The sequence below is a fragment of the Canis lupus genome, chromosome 28 (assembly GCF_003254725.2).
Source record: "Canis lupus dingo isolate Sandy chromosome 28, ASM325472v2, whole genome shotgun sequence".
In the NCBI taxonomy this organism is placed as follows: Eukaryota; Metazoa; Chordata; class Mammalia; order Carnivora; family Canidae; genus Canis; species Canis lupus.
This window is the reverse complement of record NC_064270.1, coordinates 5635236-5654850: the sequence shown is the minus strand read 5'-3', so window position 1 is coordinate 5654850 and position 19615 is coordinate 5635236. Positions and strand designations below refer to the sequence as shown.

At 39.0% G+C, this 19615-nt stretch overlaps 2 protein-coding genes across 9 annotated transcripts in view; one reads left to right on the top strand and one right to left on the bottom strand.

Moving 5' to 3' along the window:
* The window catches only part of ANKRD1 (ankyrin repeat domain 1), a 524644-nt gene that overhangs the window by 9788 nt on the left and 495241 nt on the right, over window positions 1–19615 (top strand). The gene's annotated exons all lie outside the window — the stretch shown is intronic.
* The window catches only part of RPP30 (ribonuclease P/MRP subunit p30), a 31360-nt gene continuing 13672 nt past the window's right edge, over window positions 1928–19615 (bottom strand). For both annotated transcript variants that reach the window (XM_025466489.3, XM_025466490.3), the window contains 5 exons: window positions 11958–12074; window positions 11352–11381; window positions 10921–10958; window positions 10454–10533; window positions 1928–6649 (listed from right to left, as the gene is read on the bottom strand). In XM_025466489.3, the coding sequence (XP_025322274.1) occupies window positions 6540–6649; window positions 10454–10533; window positions 10921–10958; window positions 11352–11381; window positions 11958–12074 (375 nt within the window). In that variant the 3' untranslated portion in view covers window positions 1928–6539. The remainder of the gene's footprint in view (window positions 6650–10453; window positions 10534–10920; window positions 10959–11351; window positions 11382–11957; window positions 12075–19615) is intronic.

Sequence of the window (19615 nt, the reverse complement as noted above, 5' to 3'; positions counted from 1 at the left end):
TGTTGGTGTCAAAGGATGCCCACGAGAAGATACACCTGGCCAATGATTTGTTGACCTCTAAGGGGAGCCATTTTGTTACCAGGTGCTGGACCAGGTGTTAAGACCTGTGATGAGAAAACTAGCTTGCCCCTGCCCTGCCTTTCCAGAACAGATGAATACTAAAAAAGTAATCCCAGAAATAAATACATAGTAATGATCTGCGGTAAGTACGATGAAGTAGAAAACAGAGTGCCGTGAGAGTCTCAGATGCAAAGGCACATCATATGATGGGGGAGGGGTGGTAGGAGGGGATTCTACAAAGGTTTCGCTGAGGTGGTGACTTTTTGGGGCAGTCTGAAGGGTACACTTGAGCTATTCAAGCACAGCGTTCCAGACAGCAGAGGAAAACACCAGAAAGGGCAAGGTCATGGGAAAAGTCTGGCATTTTAGGAAATGTATGAAGGCCAATGTGAAACGCTGGCACTGGTATCCCTCCCCCCAAAACTCACTCCAGATGGGATGACACACACAGCCTCTTAGCTATGCCGCTAACACTTTGAGAGTGTGTAAGGGCATGGTCCATAACACATAAGTTGTGAGGATGGTTTGAAACATTTTTGAGCTTTGGTGTCTACTCTCCTAACCTCCCAAGGGCATGGGGGAGTGCCAGTCCCTCCTTTGTCTCCCTCCCTCTCAATCCCCCTTCGCCATCCATCTGCCCTCCTGCTAAGGTCCTCCTGGCTCCATGTCCTCAAGGCTCATGTCCCATTTCTTCCTCGTCAAGCACCCGCGACACAAGCCATTTCTCTTGCTGGTACTGGACTCTCCCCCAGCATAACTTGGTGGGCTATGATGTGACCAGGTTCTCTCTTGATGATGCCTTCCTCAAGTCCTCCTCCCCGCAACAGCTAGGAGGGTAGGGAAGAGAGTAAGTGGTTAGAATACTTTGGAGTAACCAAGTAAAGAGATTTCCACCAGCACAGAGGTAGAGGGCATGAGAGACAACATGGAGTTAAGTCCCATTCCGATGAAGCCAACCCTGCTAATGGAGGAGATAGACACTTCTGGCAAAGCTTTCAAGCTTCTGTCACACAGGTAGTCAACTTCGAAGTCCCTGATCTTGCCACCTGAGCCAGCTCTTTGCCCGCAGTCTGCCTGTCGTCTTGTCTTTTCCTCAATGAAGAGAATGTCCCATTGACCAACAGACTTCTGCTAGTTGTTTGCTTCTCTTTTCCTCACTTCTTTCTTCCCATCAACCTCCACGTCTTCCTCCCAAGTATACTCCCTGAGCAGCTCTGCAGTCTGTCCACATCGTCTGCCACCCCGGGGGCCACTGCCCAAGCTCAGATGGCCTCAGCATCCCCCGGATGACTCAAGTGGCCCTTGCCGGGCTCTGGGTCTCTCCCCCCACCTGTAAAGTTGCACAGAGTGATTTTTCTAAAATGAAAATTTGGTCAAGTCATTCTCCTCTTTAAAATTCTTCAGTGGCTTCCCATTTCCCTCAGGATGAATGAAAACTCCATAACGTTTTCAGAAATCCTTGAAATCTGACTGCCGTTAACTTTCTATTCTCTTCAATTTCTGCACTAAACTCTGAATTTCAACTCTGTGGACTTTTCAGTTCCTAAAAAAATCTGGGCACTTGGTTTTCTGTTTTTTCGTACTGTGTCAGCTCCCTGGAAGGCTCTTCCTCCCACCCTACCCCCTCACAACTTCTTCTTCCTTCCCTTCAGGTTAGCTGCCTTTCTTCCAGGAAACCATCCTGGACCCTTACTTATACAGTTAGTACCCCCTCCCCCCAAGCATGTTCCTGTTGTATTTTATTTTTACCAGTGGTGTCATGCATCTATGATACTGCCTTTACTCTCCAAGGGAAAACTCCTTCTCTCTCCCCTTGAGCAAGTAATACCTACTCACCAAATATGAAGCCAATCACAGGAAGAAATAATGAAGGAAGCAAACATCCCCATAATCTTTATTTCATGGTACTGGTTATTTCTGGCACATTACATATAGGCACTATACATTTAGTTTTGTGACTTTGTTTTCAATTGAACGACTTATTCGAGACATCTTTATAAGTGGGATTCTTGTTTCAATTTACAGTGGACCATTCAGTTCTACTACTGGGCATTTGGGTTGCTTCCATTTTCCCATTATTTTAGACATTGTTGCAATGAATACCCTTATCCACACACCCTTTATACCTAACTAGCTAGTTCTGAAGAAACATATTCACAGAAGAATCTGTAAGGTTGGTATCAAATTATATCCCTTCCATGTTATTGTCTTTCCCCCAAATCATGAATTCTCATTTTACATATCTTTTACCTTTTAACCTGACCGGCAAGATACATTTTTGGTGAATTTTCCCTGATTACTAAAAAAGGTCAGCATCTTCATGTTTACTGAACATTTTCCTGCGCAATTTTCTATTAAGTCAGGTTCCCTGGAAGCAGCACTTGAAATGAGGATTTTTGTGTTAGTGATTTATTGAGCATGCTCTACAAGGCAAGGAGAGACAGGACAGGGCAGGAGAAGAAACAGGCAAAGATATGCTTTCAGAAGTATCTCCTCAGCCTTATTCCAGCTCAGGGGCATAAATCATGCCATAGAGGCCAGAGGGTCAGGTGATAACACCCTGCATCAGGCATTGGCCATGGGCCGACCTCAAGGGGTGGGGGCATCTTTTGGGTAAAGTGACTACATCAGCTAAGGGCAATGCTCTGGGGAAGGGTGAAGATAAACCATTAGTACCCAAATCTGAAGCAGCTGGAGGGAACACCAGCCTGGTCAAAGGGATTTGGTGGACACTAACAGGACTTACTGAATTGTGTGTGTGTGTGTGTGTGTGTGTGTGTGTATATATATATATATATACACACATATATATATATTTTTTTTTTTTTAGAAAAGTGGGGGGCAAAGGGAGAGGGAAAGAATCTCGAGCAGGCTCCAGAACCAGTGCAGAGCCTGACATGGGGCTCAATCTCATGATCCTGAGATCATGACCTGAGCCGAAATCAAGTCAGATGCCCAACCAACTGAGCCACCCAGGCGCCCCTCAAATTGCATGTTCTTAAAAAACAATTTATTTTAAAGCTTTTACTAATGATGCTAACTTCTCTGCTCTAAGATGCATTATAAATGTACTTCCCTAGTTGTTTGTACTTTTCTAACATTATTTTTATAGAGGCAAATTAATCAAGTTTTCATGTTTTTTGGCTTTGATATCATTTAGGTTTTTTCTGACCCAAGGTTATTTTAGATAAAAAGTTTACCCATCTTTTCTCTAGTATTTTAGAAATTAAAAAAAAAAAAAACTTTAATCCACTTGAATTTAGTAGGGTGTATATTGGGTAGAAGATAAGGATTGGACTTCTTTTTTTCTTAAATGATAGAACAATGGCTGATACTTAGTAGGTAACTTCTGTAGAACTGGTTCTCCTCTGAGCCTTCTACAAATATTAATCTACCTAACCCTTGATAGTGCCATCGGTGGGGAGAAGAGATGAAGAAAGTGAGGCACAGAGTGGTTACGTAACTTGTGTAAGGTCACAGGTAGTGAGTATTATTAGCAAGTTCAGATTTTAACACATGTAGTGTCTTTAGTCTCTGTACTTACTTGTTTTGCTGTACTGCCTTTCTCACATAGAAAACCAGTTATACACCATCACTGAATTGAAAAATTCACCATTTCTTCTTACAATTGGAATTGTTCTGGACTCCCAACTCTTTCATTGGTTTATATGAATTTCTGCACGAGTTACAGTTTTAGTTACTGGAGTCCTGCTGTACTCTGTAATATCGGATGTACAAGTCCCTCCTGTTGTTTTTCTATGAAATTTCTTGGCTATCCTCATACTTATTATTTCAAGATATGGTTTAAAATGCAAACATATACACAAGCAAACAAATATATGCAAACAGTTTTGGTTTTGTTAAATTCATAATTTGGGGGAGAATTTGATGAACAATCTCCTCATCCAAAAAAGTGTCTTCCAATCTTCTTTAATTTCCCTTAAGAGTTTTCCTCATAGAGGTCCTATGTATTTCTTACTAACTTATTTCTTTGTGAATAGTACCATCTTTTAAAATGACATTTTAGAGCAATTTATTAACTATTACCTTTTGTATCTTTAGTTTATAACTGACCACCTTGCTGAACTTTTAAGGTTTGATTTTGTTGTAATAAATCCGTAATGCATCATGTTCTAACAAAGATAAACACGTGAAGGAAACCCGCCTGCTGCTCTTCACTGAGGACCTGCCATCATGCCTATCTATTCTGAATAGCAGGATAAGTACCTGTCCATAAACAGAAAGCAGGCACAACTGCAAATATGTAACAGATGTGCATAAATGAAGGAGCAACTCTAGTTCTAATCTTTTCCCAGTTGCTTCTTTTTTGAAGACAACAGTCACACCTGCAATAACTCTACCTTCTTCCTAACTGGAGGTCTTCAATACTCTATCTGCAATACAACTGGGGCAAATAGACACATATAAACCAGTTGGTTGAAACAGTAGACGAAGGTGGGACATCAGAAAAAAGTTGAACATACGATCCCTTAAACATTTTGAGTTCAAAATATATAAATGCACACTCATGTGCCGAACTGTAGAGATCAGCATCTGCTCTGGGGAGTGTCGACCCCCTGATAGGGCATCCATCAGCTGCCTTTCTTGAGTTCCAATATCTTTTTTTTTTTTGAGTTCCAGTATCTTTAAAGAAGAAAGAGAACTGAAGACTTGAGTGAAACAATCCAAGTGTGGAATTTTTACTGCACTCCCCAAACCCCAAATCTTAGTTGTCCTGTTCACACCTATTTTGGCAGATTTTTTTAATGGCTCATCTTTTTTAAGTCTTTCAAAAGCTTGAAATTCCTGGGAATTCTTTTTTCGTCCTTCATAGTGCAACAGTTTTTGTAATTTTTAGTTGATGTATATAACTTTACAATGCTAACCACAGTAGTATAAACAGACTTGAGAATAAAGCACATTCACTTTTGGTGAGTTCAAGTGGGGTGGGGGCAAAAGTAAGCTAGTCCTGGAGGAAGTGGTGGACTGCAGCGTGTGGGCTCAGCGGTGGCCACATCAGTTTTACGGAGGGAATGGAGTTGACTAATCCATCAAATTGCTCAAGTGGAAGGCACACAAAAATGCTCTTAGAGACATCATGCTTACTACATACAATATACAAATATATACAGACATACATATGTGTGTGTGAAATATTCTACTACTTGGTTTTATGGCAGGAGTGGATTTTAAGTTTTATCAAATGTCCTACTTGCACCGGTTAAAAGGATTCTGATTTTTCTCATCTGATTAATAAATATGATGAAATACAGTACATTAAAAAGAACTGAAATATCCTTATATTCCTAGAATAAATCTCACTTGTCATGGTATATTATTTTAATGGCCTCTCTTTACCAATATTTTATTTAAGAATCTATATTCATAAGTGAGACTGATATAAAGCTTTTTTAAAAATTATCTTTTTTCTCAGAATACTGTTGCTTTTCTCACTGAAGTTATTTTTTTTATATCAATATAACATGAATACAGACACTTGCAAAAAAGGCTACTTCCATTTAACTGAATGATTATGCTACATAAAAAAATTTTTTTTCAGAGTTGGTTGAGTACAATGGTTTGATATTTTTAATACTACTATGAGGAAAATCAATATTAGGTTTTTAGAGACTTCCAATCAAAGGAGGGAATTCTATTTCAAGAACATCATGGAGGTAAAACCAGCAGAGGAAGAGGCCATGTGTAATTTTACATATACTTTTCTCTCTCCTTCCAAAAATTTTATAGCAATTGTTTTCAGAAAGAACTCTGACTTGATGAATACAAGGACAGGCTTACAATAGAAATAAGTCAACTAAAAGCCAACCCCTTAGTAAGTCTTCATAGGCCTCAAAATAACCCCTTTTTGAATGGTAAGATTAAAAAAATAATAAGCCATGTATATGAAGTGAAGCAGCAAAGCATGTATTTTTAAATGAAGAACTTTTTTTTTAAATGCAGATGCATTCGACTTTTTTTTTTTTTAAGATTTTATTTTATTTATGAGAGACAGAGAGAGAGAGAGAGAGAGGCAGAGACACAGGCAGAGGGAGAAGCAGACCTCACTGAGCAGGGAGCCTGATATGGGACTCGATCCCAGGTCTCCAGGATCACACTCTGGGCTGAAGGCGGCGCTAAACTGCTGAGCCACCAAGGCTGCCCAAGAAGAAACATTTTTAAGGAGTCTCCTCCTGAAATATCTTATTCAGTTATATCTGCCGTTTTATCACTTAACACAAAAAATAAATAAACTTGTCTCTTTCTCTCAAAATATATCTAAATTAATTAAGTGGGCAGTCGTCTTTTTTACTGCTTCACTAGGTTTTGTTATTTTAATGGCTTGAATATAAAATTGTTTTTATAGACTGCTGAGTTCTAGCTCTGAATGAAAATAGTAAGTCATAAAGGTTTTGTTTCTGTTGTGACTGATGGATTATCAAAGGGAAGAAGGGAGTGTTGACAGAGACCGGGGATTCTTTTCAGCCCTCACACTTGGCTTTCTTGCAAGCTGGAAGAGAATCCTCATCTGCTTCTGATGGCCGAGGTTTCTTCACTGTGGAAATAATTCCAAAAGCAGTTTTTCTCGTTTCTGTAAAACAGACAGGGAAACCATAGGGCTTGAAGTTAAGACATGATTTAAAAAGTGGTGGTTTAACATGTATCACCATGTTACTTTGACTTATAACATTAGTAAATGATAAAACCAGAATGAATGGCTATGGATACTGATGCTATTCATTGTTATTATCCTTTTCCCCCTATATATATATATATATATATATCAGTATATTATTCACATCTAATTTATTCTAAAGGGTAAAACTGCAGGGCAGGTTCTAATGGTCTGTGCGTGGTATCTTGTGTAGCCAGAACTCAAGTCACAGGCTTTGGTATAGCAGATGTCTTACGTATGGTAGAAAGGCAGATGAATCAAAACAGCCCAGCTGACAGCCAACCACATCCCTCCTAAGGTGTGCTTACTTATGTGTGCTTACTTGATCATACAGCACGTACCATATCTGGGTCTCTCACTGAGTCATCAATGCACCTCCAAAGAATCAATCATATTGCACTGTCAACACCCAGCAATGCCTGGTTATCAACAGGTGTTCAAGAAATCCTTGTTGAGTGAATGAGAAGATCAAACTCACATGTTTATTGATCTCTCATATATTAGTGACAATGGATAAAGAATGGGAATTATTAGGTATCAGGTCAGGCTGGCAGCAGAGTTCAACTTAAATCTATCCAATTTCAGCTAAAAATATACTACTGGGCCAGGCTGTGTGTCATCTACACAAGACATTGAGATGCCTGCCACAGTGCTTCTTCCCACCACACACTGAGATGAAAGCACATTAGGGGCAAATATAATAGGAATGGAAGCACCCATAGGAAAAAACTCTGCTTGGATGAATTAGGAAGGTATCATAACAAAAGTGACATTAGGAATACAAAAGAAGGAAAAGGTTCCTTTGCAAAGGCATGGAGAGAAAAGAAGAACCCAGTAAGTTAAGATGACAATAAACTGCTATGAAGGAATGTGAAAAAATTAGGGGTAAATGGGGATGGACGGGTAGCTTGTGAAGGGCCACGATGCCATGAAAAGATCCACATTTGGTCCTCATGAAATAAGGAAGGACTAGGGAGGAGAGAGAGAGAGAAGTCCATCAGCTACAAAGAAGATAGAATCAAAAGAACATGAACATAAATTATGTTCATTAAATATAAGAATTATTCCTTGTTGTAGTAATAAAAGTAAAGTCAATTCTAAAGCATTACATAAGCATTGCCTTCTCATTTATCAGGGTTAATTTTCCAAGTCTACTAAATCTTTGCTGGTTATTGAAAGCATTTTAATTGATAAAAGGGACAAACTTCTCTCAAGGTCATTAAAATGCCAACTTCCCTTGTCCCTTCTCTACAACCTCCTTAGAATTGCTATTCACTCGTTTCTGGAACATTGAAGGCCCCACATAATTCTGATTCCCTATAGCGAGCCTTCCAGTGTTGAATGGCAGCTAATGCGTGTCCTAAGTCTTTAGTTTCCAGGTATCCATTCCAGCACTGCTTCTGACAATCTCTCTCATGATAAGGTCTCCTCTAAGACCCTATTAACCATCTTGTGGTAGTGGTGCAGTGCACTGCTGTCCTTCTTAAAAATGTGGCACTTGGATGATACACATTCCAGCTGGGACTTCATCAGTGTAGAGGGTAATCATGAGACTTGGAATCCCCTTGCTTCAGATTTCTTTATTTCTTCTAGTACAACTTGAGGCTGAATTAGCAATCTTTGGAATCTACCACACTGCAGTCTAATATTGATCCCAATGTTAACTAAAACCAGGACTGTCACAAAAGGGTGAATAGTAATGCTACCTAAAGTCTGTAAGGCTTCCTTTAGTTTAGTTTCTATAAAAGCTTATAATATATTATATATATAATAATACATATATCTCCTCTGTTGAACAGGTGAGTTTTTTGAAGTCAAATACAGAACTTCACATTATTCCCATTATATTTTCTTTCTTTTTCCTTTCCTTTCCTTCCTTTTCCTTTTCCTTTTCCTCTATCTATCTATCTATCTATCTATCTATCTATCTATCTATCTGAAAGAGAGAACACAAGTAGGAGGCAGGAAGAAGGAAAAGCAGATTCCCCACTGAGTAGGGAGCCTGAGGTAGAGCTCGATCCCGGGACCCTGGAATCATAACCTGAGCTGAAGGCAGATGTTTAACTGACTGAGCCAATCAGGCACCCCTCCTATTATATTTTCTTATTAGTTTCCCTTTCTTGTTCTAGTCTACTTTGGAACACCAATTGTTATCCAGAATCTGGATGATTCCTTATGTTCATTTAATACAGGCAAAAATAGGGGCACCTGGGTGGCTCAGTAGGTTAAGTGTCTACCTTCAGCTCAGGTCATGATCCCAGGGTCCTGGAATCAAGCACTGCATCCAGCTTCCTACTCAGAGGGGGGCCTGCTTCTTCCTCTCCAGGTCTCACCCCTGTGCACCTGTGCGCGCTCTCTCAAATAAATAAAGTCTTTAAAAAGAATAAAACAGACAAAAATAATGGCAAAACAACCAAAGCATGAACCAACTATTCCCTAATTTCAAGAAAATATTGATAAAGTCCTAATTAATTTGGCCATTCTCAGAGCTTATGTGATGGGGTCTAGGCTATATCATAATCTCAAACTAAAAATGTTGAAAACAGAAACAAAATCATCTAAGTTATGGTAAGTCAATACAGGAATTAGTTCTTCCAAGTGGAGATCAGATCATTAAAATCAAGACACAACACAAGGCCTACATAACTCACCTATTCATATGCCAGATAACCTAGTTTACATGTAGCCCTGTTCTGAAGTTTAAAATTCATCTAGGTGATAGCAAGTAAACCATTGTGACCACTACTACTAGAGCTAAAAATCACAGAGAGATTGAAGATAAAACAGCATATTCAAAGTGTAAATATTTTTCTTTCTTTCTTTCTTTTTTTTAAAGTGAAGGAACAGAGACAGCAGGTTTTGAAGATTTTATTTATATATCTATTTATTTGAGAGAGAGAGAGAAGAGGAGGGAGGGGCAGAGGGAGAGGGACAAGCCAACTCCACGCTCAGCACAGAGCCTGACTCAGGGCTTGATCCCACGATCCTGATCATGATCTGAGCTGAAATCAAGAGTCAGGCACTTAACTGACTGAGCCACCCAGGCATCTCTTAATCTTTTTCTTTTATTTTCATTCTCCAAAATCTTGGCATATCAAATACTTCTAGTTTAATTTTTATCATCTGATTAGTAAGAAGTTCAGTGGCTTTAAGTAGTGGAATTAAGGTGAGGAGATAGATATACGTAAATGAAATGTGAGTAAAAAATATACAGTCTGCATATAGTTGAGCATGTAAACAAAAAAAAATGAGAAAAAGAACAATGAGTTGTAATAAATGTGAAAAGTTTACTACTTGAGTTTGTAAGTTTGTTAAAATGTATTTGCTACTTTTGTGTTCCTAAAATGGCTTAAAACCAACTTTTCATGTTTTAGTTCTTGAAAACTGATTTTCAACAGGAGAAGCACGCCTCTCTGGAGAGAAGCAGGGAGAAAGGGAGATTGGAAGCCTCCCAAAATGTGGACAGGGACACACATGCAGAGCTTGAAAGACACATTCGATACCCATTTCTGTAAAGCAGACTGTGTTCACAGAGTACACAAAGTAAAGCCTAAAGGGTGAAAAGCACTGATAGGTAGAGTTAAAACAGGCTGAGCAAAGATGGTCCTAAAGGAGTTTGCAGAGCAGGAGAGTAAAAGTAAACTTGGCTCCATTGTCTGATTTAAAAAGACTGGTTCCTAACAGGGCCATTTGGTGTTTTTATTGAAAGAACTGGCTCACCTCCGTGCAGAAGCGCTGCTCGGCAGTTAGTCGACACTGCAGCCTTGGCATCACTTTCAGACAGCCCAAACAGCAATCCTCTGGTGGGGTCATTAAAGCTTTCAACCCAGTGTCAGACAAGGATACAAGACTAACAGAATAACTGCCAACTCCAGCTGACCTGGCCATACCAAGACAGACCTTTATTCTACAGCAGTTCTTAGCCTGAATGGAACAGGCATCTGTGGAGAGACTCGCTCTAAGCTTTTATAATATAGAGTCCCTGTTCCCCTTTTTCTATTTCACCCTTAATCCAGAAAACAAAAGGATGGAACTCTACAAAGTATGTAATTTGTTTTTGACGGTTTTAATCGGTAAACTTACAGTAAAATTAAAAAAACCCAAAACCTTGTTAAACTATAATATCACAACAAATTCCAAATTTCCTAAAATAATACTTCAACAATTTGTAACACATAAAAGGATACAGGTTTGCCACATCGTATGGGCCTCTTATTTCTAAAGGCTAAAATAAAGTGAACAAAAAATAGACAGGAGAGAAGTTATTCATAACATTTCAATGATTTCATTTGTAATAAATTAATAGGATGCTTAAGTATTAAAAAATAAAGGAGTCAACTGCACCAATTTAAGTCCTTATAATTTTGATGGTTTTCTTGAGTTTCTAAAAGAACTCTAAAAGCATTTTGTAACAGCATAAAGAAAAAACTTCACATAAACCTGCAGACCAAGAGAAATGGAAATACATTTTACTCTTCGGCAACTGCAGTGAGCACATGCAGCTCAAAATGAAAACAGGCAATAAGTGTTCGTTACATTACTAATCATTTTTCCTCTAGAAGTGTTTCAAAGTTTTATAACTCGAAAAGTGAAAACAAAGTAGTCAGGCCAGACTTACCCTTTCTGCAGCACTAGATATAATCACATTCTGCAAAATAGAAAGTGATCAACATTAATCTCAGATAAACGGAAAAAAAGTTGAAAAGTCTTCTAATACATATAGCCAGTAATCACTTTTTAACATTTAAGGCTCTACAAATACCAACTTCTTTTAAAGATAAGGGAAGGAATCAAAGTCAAAGAAAGACCTTAGGACCAACAGCAGCCTATATAACAAGAAACAGAATAAGCCTTTCCACCAGATTTTACAAAAGATGAATTCATTTAAAAAACTAGTTGAAAAGGTCATATAATCTTAATTCAGTTTACTGATGACAAATAAGTGTTATTGAGACCATTCTTTTCATGGTAGGTAAACTACAAATTCCTTATTGGAAGATAAAGGGTTTCAACACATCTTCCCCATCCCACCCCCCCTTGCATTTTTCTTCCTTTGATGTTTTTCTTTAGAACTTGCAGGGCTCCTTGACATGGCATAACTTGTTTCTGGACCTTGAGAACTTTCTGCTTGCAGGAAAAGGAATCAATTAAACAATTCCAGTAATGTTAATAATAAGAATAAACTGCTAGATTTGAAAAACACCCTGAAATTAGGGAACCATACCTTTCCTTTGCAAACTTGCATCAAATTGAGGGCATTGGAAATTGTGTACCTTCTCATTGTGGAATCTTTGATAGCAGGGCTGTAGACAAGTTCAAAGCACACACCTCGGTCAACTGCCTTCACGGGAGATAAAGAAAATAAAGTGTCCAGGATAAACACACGCTGTCCTACTTTATTTTCATGAAGACTCTCTCTCCCTCATCTCCTTCCTCAACCCCTCAACCCCACCATCCACCTTTTGCATGTCAAGGTATAGCCTTAAACAAAAGCAGATTCATGCCTGAAGACACCATCCACAGGAGAAGGCAGACGTGTGGCTCTATTTGATCAATAGTTTCTCTCAGCTGTAGGGAAGCTGACTTTATATAAATAGGAATCATGAGGAGGCTATGGAGAGCAAAGTCCCAGTGGGGTGGCAGACGGGCCTTCTTCTTCTTCCCTGAACTATTAAAAGGAAAATGGAGATGTGCTCCCTACACTTAGGGTAAACTGTTTATAAACACATAAACCAAAGAAAAGTAATATGACCCAAGAACGAAGAGACAGAAATGAAGAGCTGAAAAAGCTCTAGGAACAGAGATGGGAAGGCCCCTCGGGTAAGTCAGTTATTATAGACATTAAATGAAGGAAGTACTATGTGTCAGGTACTGTGCTAACAGAGTCTCATGTACTTATTTAACCCTTATGATACCTTTATAAGGCATTGTGGCAGAGACAGCTAACTGCCCCCAATATCTGTTCCCCCTCCTTTTTTCCTAATAGAGTCCCTGAGTTTTGGCTAGGCTCATGGATGGAAGAAGCCTGGGTTCTTGACAATTTCATTCAGCTCACCAGACAAACTTGGTATTTTACATGAGAAAAAGAAACTTCTTTCCTTCGTAAGGCATTCTTAATAGGTAGGCATCCACAGGTAAGAAAACAGCCTGGAACGTGTGGAAACAGAATTGAAATCTACCACTATACTGTCCATCTTTTCTGAGGAACAACTCAGTATCTTTATCCATCCACAACAGATATGTGTTCAGCCAACCTTGTGTGGAAATGGTGAGCAAAAGCTGACAAGGTTCCTCCCGTTTCAGAGCTTATAGTTTACTAGGTAGGCTACCAAATAACTACACAAAAACATAACATTTCAACTGTGCTAATAAGTGCTATTGAGGAGTTTGGGAGTAGATGAGGAAGAGACTGAGAAAATAGTAGAGAAAGGAGCATTTTCATAGGAAAGAGGACATGCAAAGGTTGCAGGGAGTGTGGGAGCATGGAGAGGAGGTCATGGGCTGGGGAAGACAGAGTCAGGGGGCCCCCTGTGGTGGCAACAGAGGCTAAGGAGGATGGGAAGGGCCAACTGTGCAAGGACTGGAGGCAGCACTCATTTTAGCAGGGGGAAGCATCTGAAGGATGGGCAAGGCCAAGTCACTTGGTTGCAGTGGTCTTCTGAATGAACTAAGGAAAGACAGCGGACACAAACCAGGCAGTACTGGGCTGCCAGTCCAAGTCTGCGCCTGGCGGATGAGTTTCTATTACCCAGAGGATGAGCTGGGAGTGGTCAGCTGTGCTGCTGGAGGTCTCTCCTCCTGAATGTTCACAGGGAATGGAAAAACCCGCCTTCTTCCAGCACTGGCAGCCCACCTTGATTTAACTCAGGTGTACGAGGAAGGCTCCTACTTCCCCCACCCCGGGAACAGAGATTTCCTTTCTCCCATCTCCCAATCTTCTCTTCCTTAACTTTTCCTCTTGCCTTAAGGCTCTGAGATTTTATTATAGATTTCCTTACATATCTGATATTAGTTAAAATTCACATGCTATTTTCCATACTGCAACCTTTCCTGACAACTTTTTCCCACCTCTAATCCTTGGGCTTGTGTTGATTATTTCTGGGAATGATGTCTGATATTCTTTGTGCCATAAAGTATACCTCAGTCTCCCTGCCTGTGTGGTACACTTCTTGAGAGCTGGTGTCAAGATACTTCTTTGTAACACACAACTGCCTTTTATACAAAGAGTGTTTAATATATTTATATTCTGAGTAGATAAATAGTAGCTTCTGGAAAAGAGGTTATGTAAATAGTGCTATTCACTAGGGATTATTCATGTAAAAGAAACCAGGATGAATTTGGCTAATTATTCAACAGATAAACCTAAACACTTCCTTCAGCCATATTCTCAACTATTCCCTTGGCTACTTTTCTACCCAAACTACTAATTAGTCAAAGAAGCTGACATTTTTTTCATCATCATTCTATTTACTGAACTAAAACACAAGGCAGTAGGATAGAGAAGAGGGGAAATAAAAGATGTGGATGATACACCGAACTGGGAGTGGGAGACCAGGTCATAAAGTATTCCTAACTGTATCTAAAATTTTAGCCACCCCCCGGGGTTGAAATAAAAATAATAACTCCTCTCTCTCTCTTTCCTTTTTTTTTTTTTTTTTTTTTGGAGGGAGGAGAATGACAATTATCAGCTTAATTGATTTTGCTTTTAGTACATTAATCAAGTTCACTATTAAACAGCTAAGAAAAGTCTGAGACAGAGAAATTATACATAATGCACTATTGAAGGTTGTGAATATCTTTCATAATACCATATTTTAAATTTTTTAGATAGATAAAATACAGACTCATTACCTGGGCCTGCTTCTAAGACCATTCTAATGTAAATTGCTTTAAGCTCATCAAATGATTGTTCATAACAGCCTCTTCATAAAGAATGACAGTGTCTGCCTGATTGGCTTTTGTTCACATCTCTGACCAAGGTTCTGGAATAGGCAGATGATCAGATTTACTAATGAGAAATAACAGTTATAATCATGCTACAAGCCAAGGACAGGTGTGTAATACTTGAATCAATAAAGACTGGTGGTAAAATTCCAAGAACTAAGCAAAGCTTAAAACGACAGGAAGAAAATAGAGAGTTGATTACTAGGACAATATACAGAGTCTCTGTTAATTTCATAAAAATTCTTTATTGAATTCAAAAGGATTCAACACCCTTTTGGTAATTATTATTTAAGACACGTAATTTGTTCATCTAATTCACAAATGAAAGTAACATAAGAAAGCAATGAAGTCTTACTTGTACCTCTGCTCGCATTGGCCCCATCCCCACCTCCCCTTTCTAATCATTTCTGTGTCTTCTTCCAGTACAGTCTTATTCTTCATACAAACACAAGCCAAATATGAATATATATTATTTTTTCTCTCTTACCCAAAAGGTAGCCTACCATATTTTTGGTCTGACTTGAGGGGTCTTCCATGTCAGCTCCATAACTTCTGCATTCTGGGTTATAGCAGAATGGTATTTCACTACAGAGCTATGGCATGTAATTAACCAAGCCTCTACCAATAGACTTTGGGTTGTTTCAATATTATAGGTAGAATAAACACTAAAGTGGGATTGCTGGGTATTATGGGTTGAGTTGTGTCCCCCCTCCCCACCCTCCTAAAAAGTATGCTGAAATGCTAACCCTCTGTATACCTTAGAATGTGACCTTATTTAGAAACAAGGCTCTTGCAAATGTAATTAGTTCAGCTGAGGTTACTGGAGTAAGGTGGGCCCCTGATCCCAAGACTGGTGTCCTCACAAAATGATGACTATGTGAAGACACAGAGATATACAGGCAGAACACAGGAAGAACACACTGTGAGGCAAAGCCAGAGACTGTGGAGTCATATAGCTGCAAGCCAAAGACCACCAAAGATTACCAGCACACCAGAAGCCAGGAAGAGGCAGAGAAGGATTCCCTTCCGGGTTTCCCTTCCTGATAATATCATTTCAGACTTCTAGCCTCCAGAAGTGTGAGACAATGAACTGCAGTTGTTTTAGGCCAACTAGTTTGTGGTGCTTTATTATGGCAGCCCCAGAAAACTAATATACAAGGTCAGAAGGTCAAGCGATTGTAATTTTATTTTATTTTATTTTAGAGTTAGCTATATTTTATTTTCTTTAATATATGTATTTTATTGGAGTTCAATTTGCCAACATATAGTATAACACCTGTGCTCTTCCTGTCACATGCAGTTGTAATTTTAAAGGTTGTTGCCAAATTATCCACTTCCCCATAAGGATTGTTCCAATTTACATGTTACAACAATATATGAGAATATCTGCTTTTCCTCATTCTTAAGGCAGACTGTATCAGCAAACTCCCGGGTTTGTGCCAATCAATTAGGTGATTTTAATGTGAATTTTTCCCACTGATGAATTTAAATATCTTCCATTTGTGAGGGCCATTTGGATTTCCTTTCCTGTGAAATGTCTTCTCACATTCTTAACCCATTTTTGGGGATTGTTCATTCGTGTTTTTTAGCTTTTCATTTTCTAAGAGCTTTTTATACATTAGGGAGATTAAATTTTTATCTTTGATACATATGAAAATATTTTCACCAGTCTTTTAACTTTCTTTGTTTTTTTTCTGCCACACAAAAATTGTTGGTACCAACAAGTTTGCTAGCACTGCTCTAAGCTCCGGATCGATAAAGCACTCAACACACTGAGGTTCACAATATGTGTGATGAAAAAAGTTTATAGAGCACTCACACCCAACACAAGTATATATGGCATGATTCCTAGAACAACTTCACTGCTTCGGGCACTATTTACTGGACATTTCTCAGTGGGGACTAATTGAATCATAAAGACAGAAATGGATTATAGTTAAAGGAAGTGCTGAGAGGAAAACATCAGGGAATGTAACACATATAAGCGCTGAAATAACTCCATAAACTTGAAGTCATTGTTGAATGGCAATAACGCTGAAAAAAATCAAAGGGAAGATAAAGATATGTGTGCTGCTTAGAAAAAATTCTTCTCAAAATCTGAATTCCTAAAGATCATGTTTTGAAATACAAAATTATTCTATGCTTAACAAAGAGCTCTGCTGTAAAGTAATTTTAAATAGCGTTTCCCAGTGGGAAATGACATTGGATTTAGAATCAGAGCTTGAATGCAATTTCCAAGTCAGCTTTTGAGGAAGTGTGAGCCACAAACTACCTGAGTCTTGACTCTTCATCTGCATAATGGAGATAATTCACATCTACCCACCCTACAGCTGCTGGGCTAGAGCAGGTTGGAAAGTGCCTAAACCATAGAATAAGGAATGAGAAGTCATCTGATTGTCCAAGAACAGGCGCTGAATTCAATTTTTTTTGAAACCCAACTCTCACATGGTAAGGCTGTAATTTCCATAGAATTTGACTCTAGAAGAGGTTTGTGGATTTTAGAGGGAATTACATAACTGATATCATGCACGTGATACTGTAAGCACGTGATGAAGACAACTGAGGCGCTGTGAGCTCTAAGTTGCATAAATGGAGTGCTCTGGTGTGCTGCTCTAGCTCCCGGGCCCTCCTTCATAACCGTAACCGTCATTGTCTTCTAACTTTATTGTCTTCTAACTATATTTACTGACAAATATAATTGTACATATTTAAAGTGTACAATCCAATGATTTGAAACACATCTATGTTGTGAAATGATGACTAAGATCCACATAATTTGCACATACATCACCTGACATAGTTAATGTAGTCAATTTTTTTTTTTTAAAGAATGCTTAGGATCTATTCTCAACAACTTTCAAGTACACGACCCTGTACTATTAACTACAGTCACCCAAACACATTAGATCCTCAGAAGTTATTCTTCTTGTAACTGAAAATTTGTATGCCTCTAACCTTCTGAGCTGACAACTGTCACATGGGTTAAGGCCTCTAAGTAAAAGACTAATGAATTAATGTTCCTCCTTTTCACCACCACAAAAGGGTACAAATCCTATCCAAATAAAGATCTGTGTCCAATAAAGTGATCCTTATAAAGCCAACCTATCAACTTTTAATGACCAAAGACAAGTTTACTCTCAAGTCCACAGGGCATACAAAAACTGGGACTTAAGACTTAACTGTTACCCACATTTACCACATGTTCTATACTTCCACGGTGAACATATTTTCATGTTTTAATGTAATCACACAGTTCCATATCTTTAATAGATATTAGATACAAATAATACATATCCGTACAATACTTATTCACCCTAAACAGTAAGCTAGCTTCATGTTTCCAGTTTTCTCTTTCAAATGAAAAATGCTTGGTAAATAAATAGGGACTTTTCTGCTTCCTGACCAGTTCACACCACAGCCTACTTCTATACTAGATGAAGACTAAAAATAATCTTGCACAGCCTTTCCTTCCACTCCATCATCTAGTTTTTATTAAACAACATATGTAAAATGTTCACACCAGATTTTTCAAAAGGCAGACACTGCGTTAAATACTGCATATCCCTCTCGCTTGTCAAATTTTTACTTTTCAGAATTCTTAAATTGAAATATATGGGAATTAAGCCAAAGATATCCATCAAACAGCAGTTTTCCTGAACATACAGCTGGGACTGGAGGGTGGGTGGTTCTACTGCCACTGTCCCTGATGCCATCCTGCTCATGCTGCCCTACTGCCCCATTTCCCTCCCTGTCTATGCTCCCTGCCAGATGCTGCAACTAGCTGAAGACATGACAGGCAGGATTTGGCTATGTTCCCTAGACTGCACTTTGATATACTAAATTAGACATATATTTGTTTAATTGACAAATTTTAAGGAGCATCCATTATAGGCAAGATATCCGGGTATTAAAAAGGCCTACCCCATAGTTGGTGCGCTCTAGCTCACAATCTGGATTGAACAGTTAGGGCATGTTCGTAAGAAACTGAATGAAAACCCTTGCCAAGACAGCCACTGAGAAGCTCACTACTGCTGTAGGACATAAGGAGTATGTGCTGGGTACTGCTGTCCGTCCATCCTATGGACTTGGCCTTAGCATCACATGCTACCGTCTCCTCCCAACCAAGGACACAGAACCCTATGTGGATTTACTCAGGCAAAGGAGTCTAGAAAATGGCTTTCCTTGTACATTAAGACAAAGAGAGAAGTAACAAAGCTGCAGGTCGAATAACAATTTATAGAGTGGCTGCACCCCCTAACTCCAGATACTAGACTGGTAGTTTGAGGCTGGTAAAAAGCCTTGGCAAACTTCTTAACAGAGATTATTACCTCTGGAGAGGAATAATATGTGAGGCCAATGAGACTGCCATCACTTCGGGTACTGTATTAGTTTTGTCTTTCATCGCAGGGACCTGGAGCATCTCAGAGATCTCATCTGATAGGGTATCAACCAGAAGTGTCCCAACCCCGTGACTGATGAGCTGAATGGCTTCTCCTTGCTAGCCTCCATTTTACCATATTTCTTAGGTGAGCTGCTTAACAACATAGATTTCCAACTTGAAAATGTGATGAGTCGGGGTTTTTTTTTTAAGGGTTTATTTATTTATTTCTAAGTACCAGCAAGAACATAGAAAACAATGACTTGAGCTTAATAAATACTGTTTTATGTTAGGTAGCACTCTCTGTATCAGAAAAGAGCTAGTTTAGAGTTTTCCCTTTACATATATGACTTTAAAAATTTTTGAGTGCTTTTCAAGTTCTTTAGTAGCATATTTTTAGGGGTGGAACATAAGCCAACTTAAATTTTTCCACACGGATTCAATTTTTGCACCCCACATAGATCAATGTTCTGTCTCCCCCCATTCTTGGCACTGGGCCAATTCTTTCGCAGCAGCGACAGCGAAACAAAGCTCTAGGAAGTTGTGATCCTATAGAGACA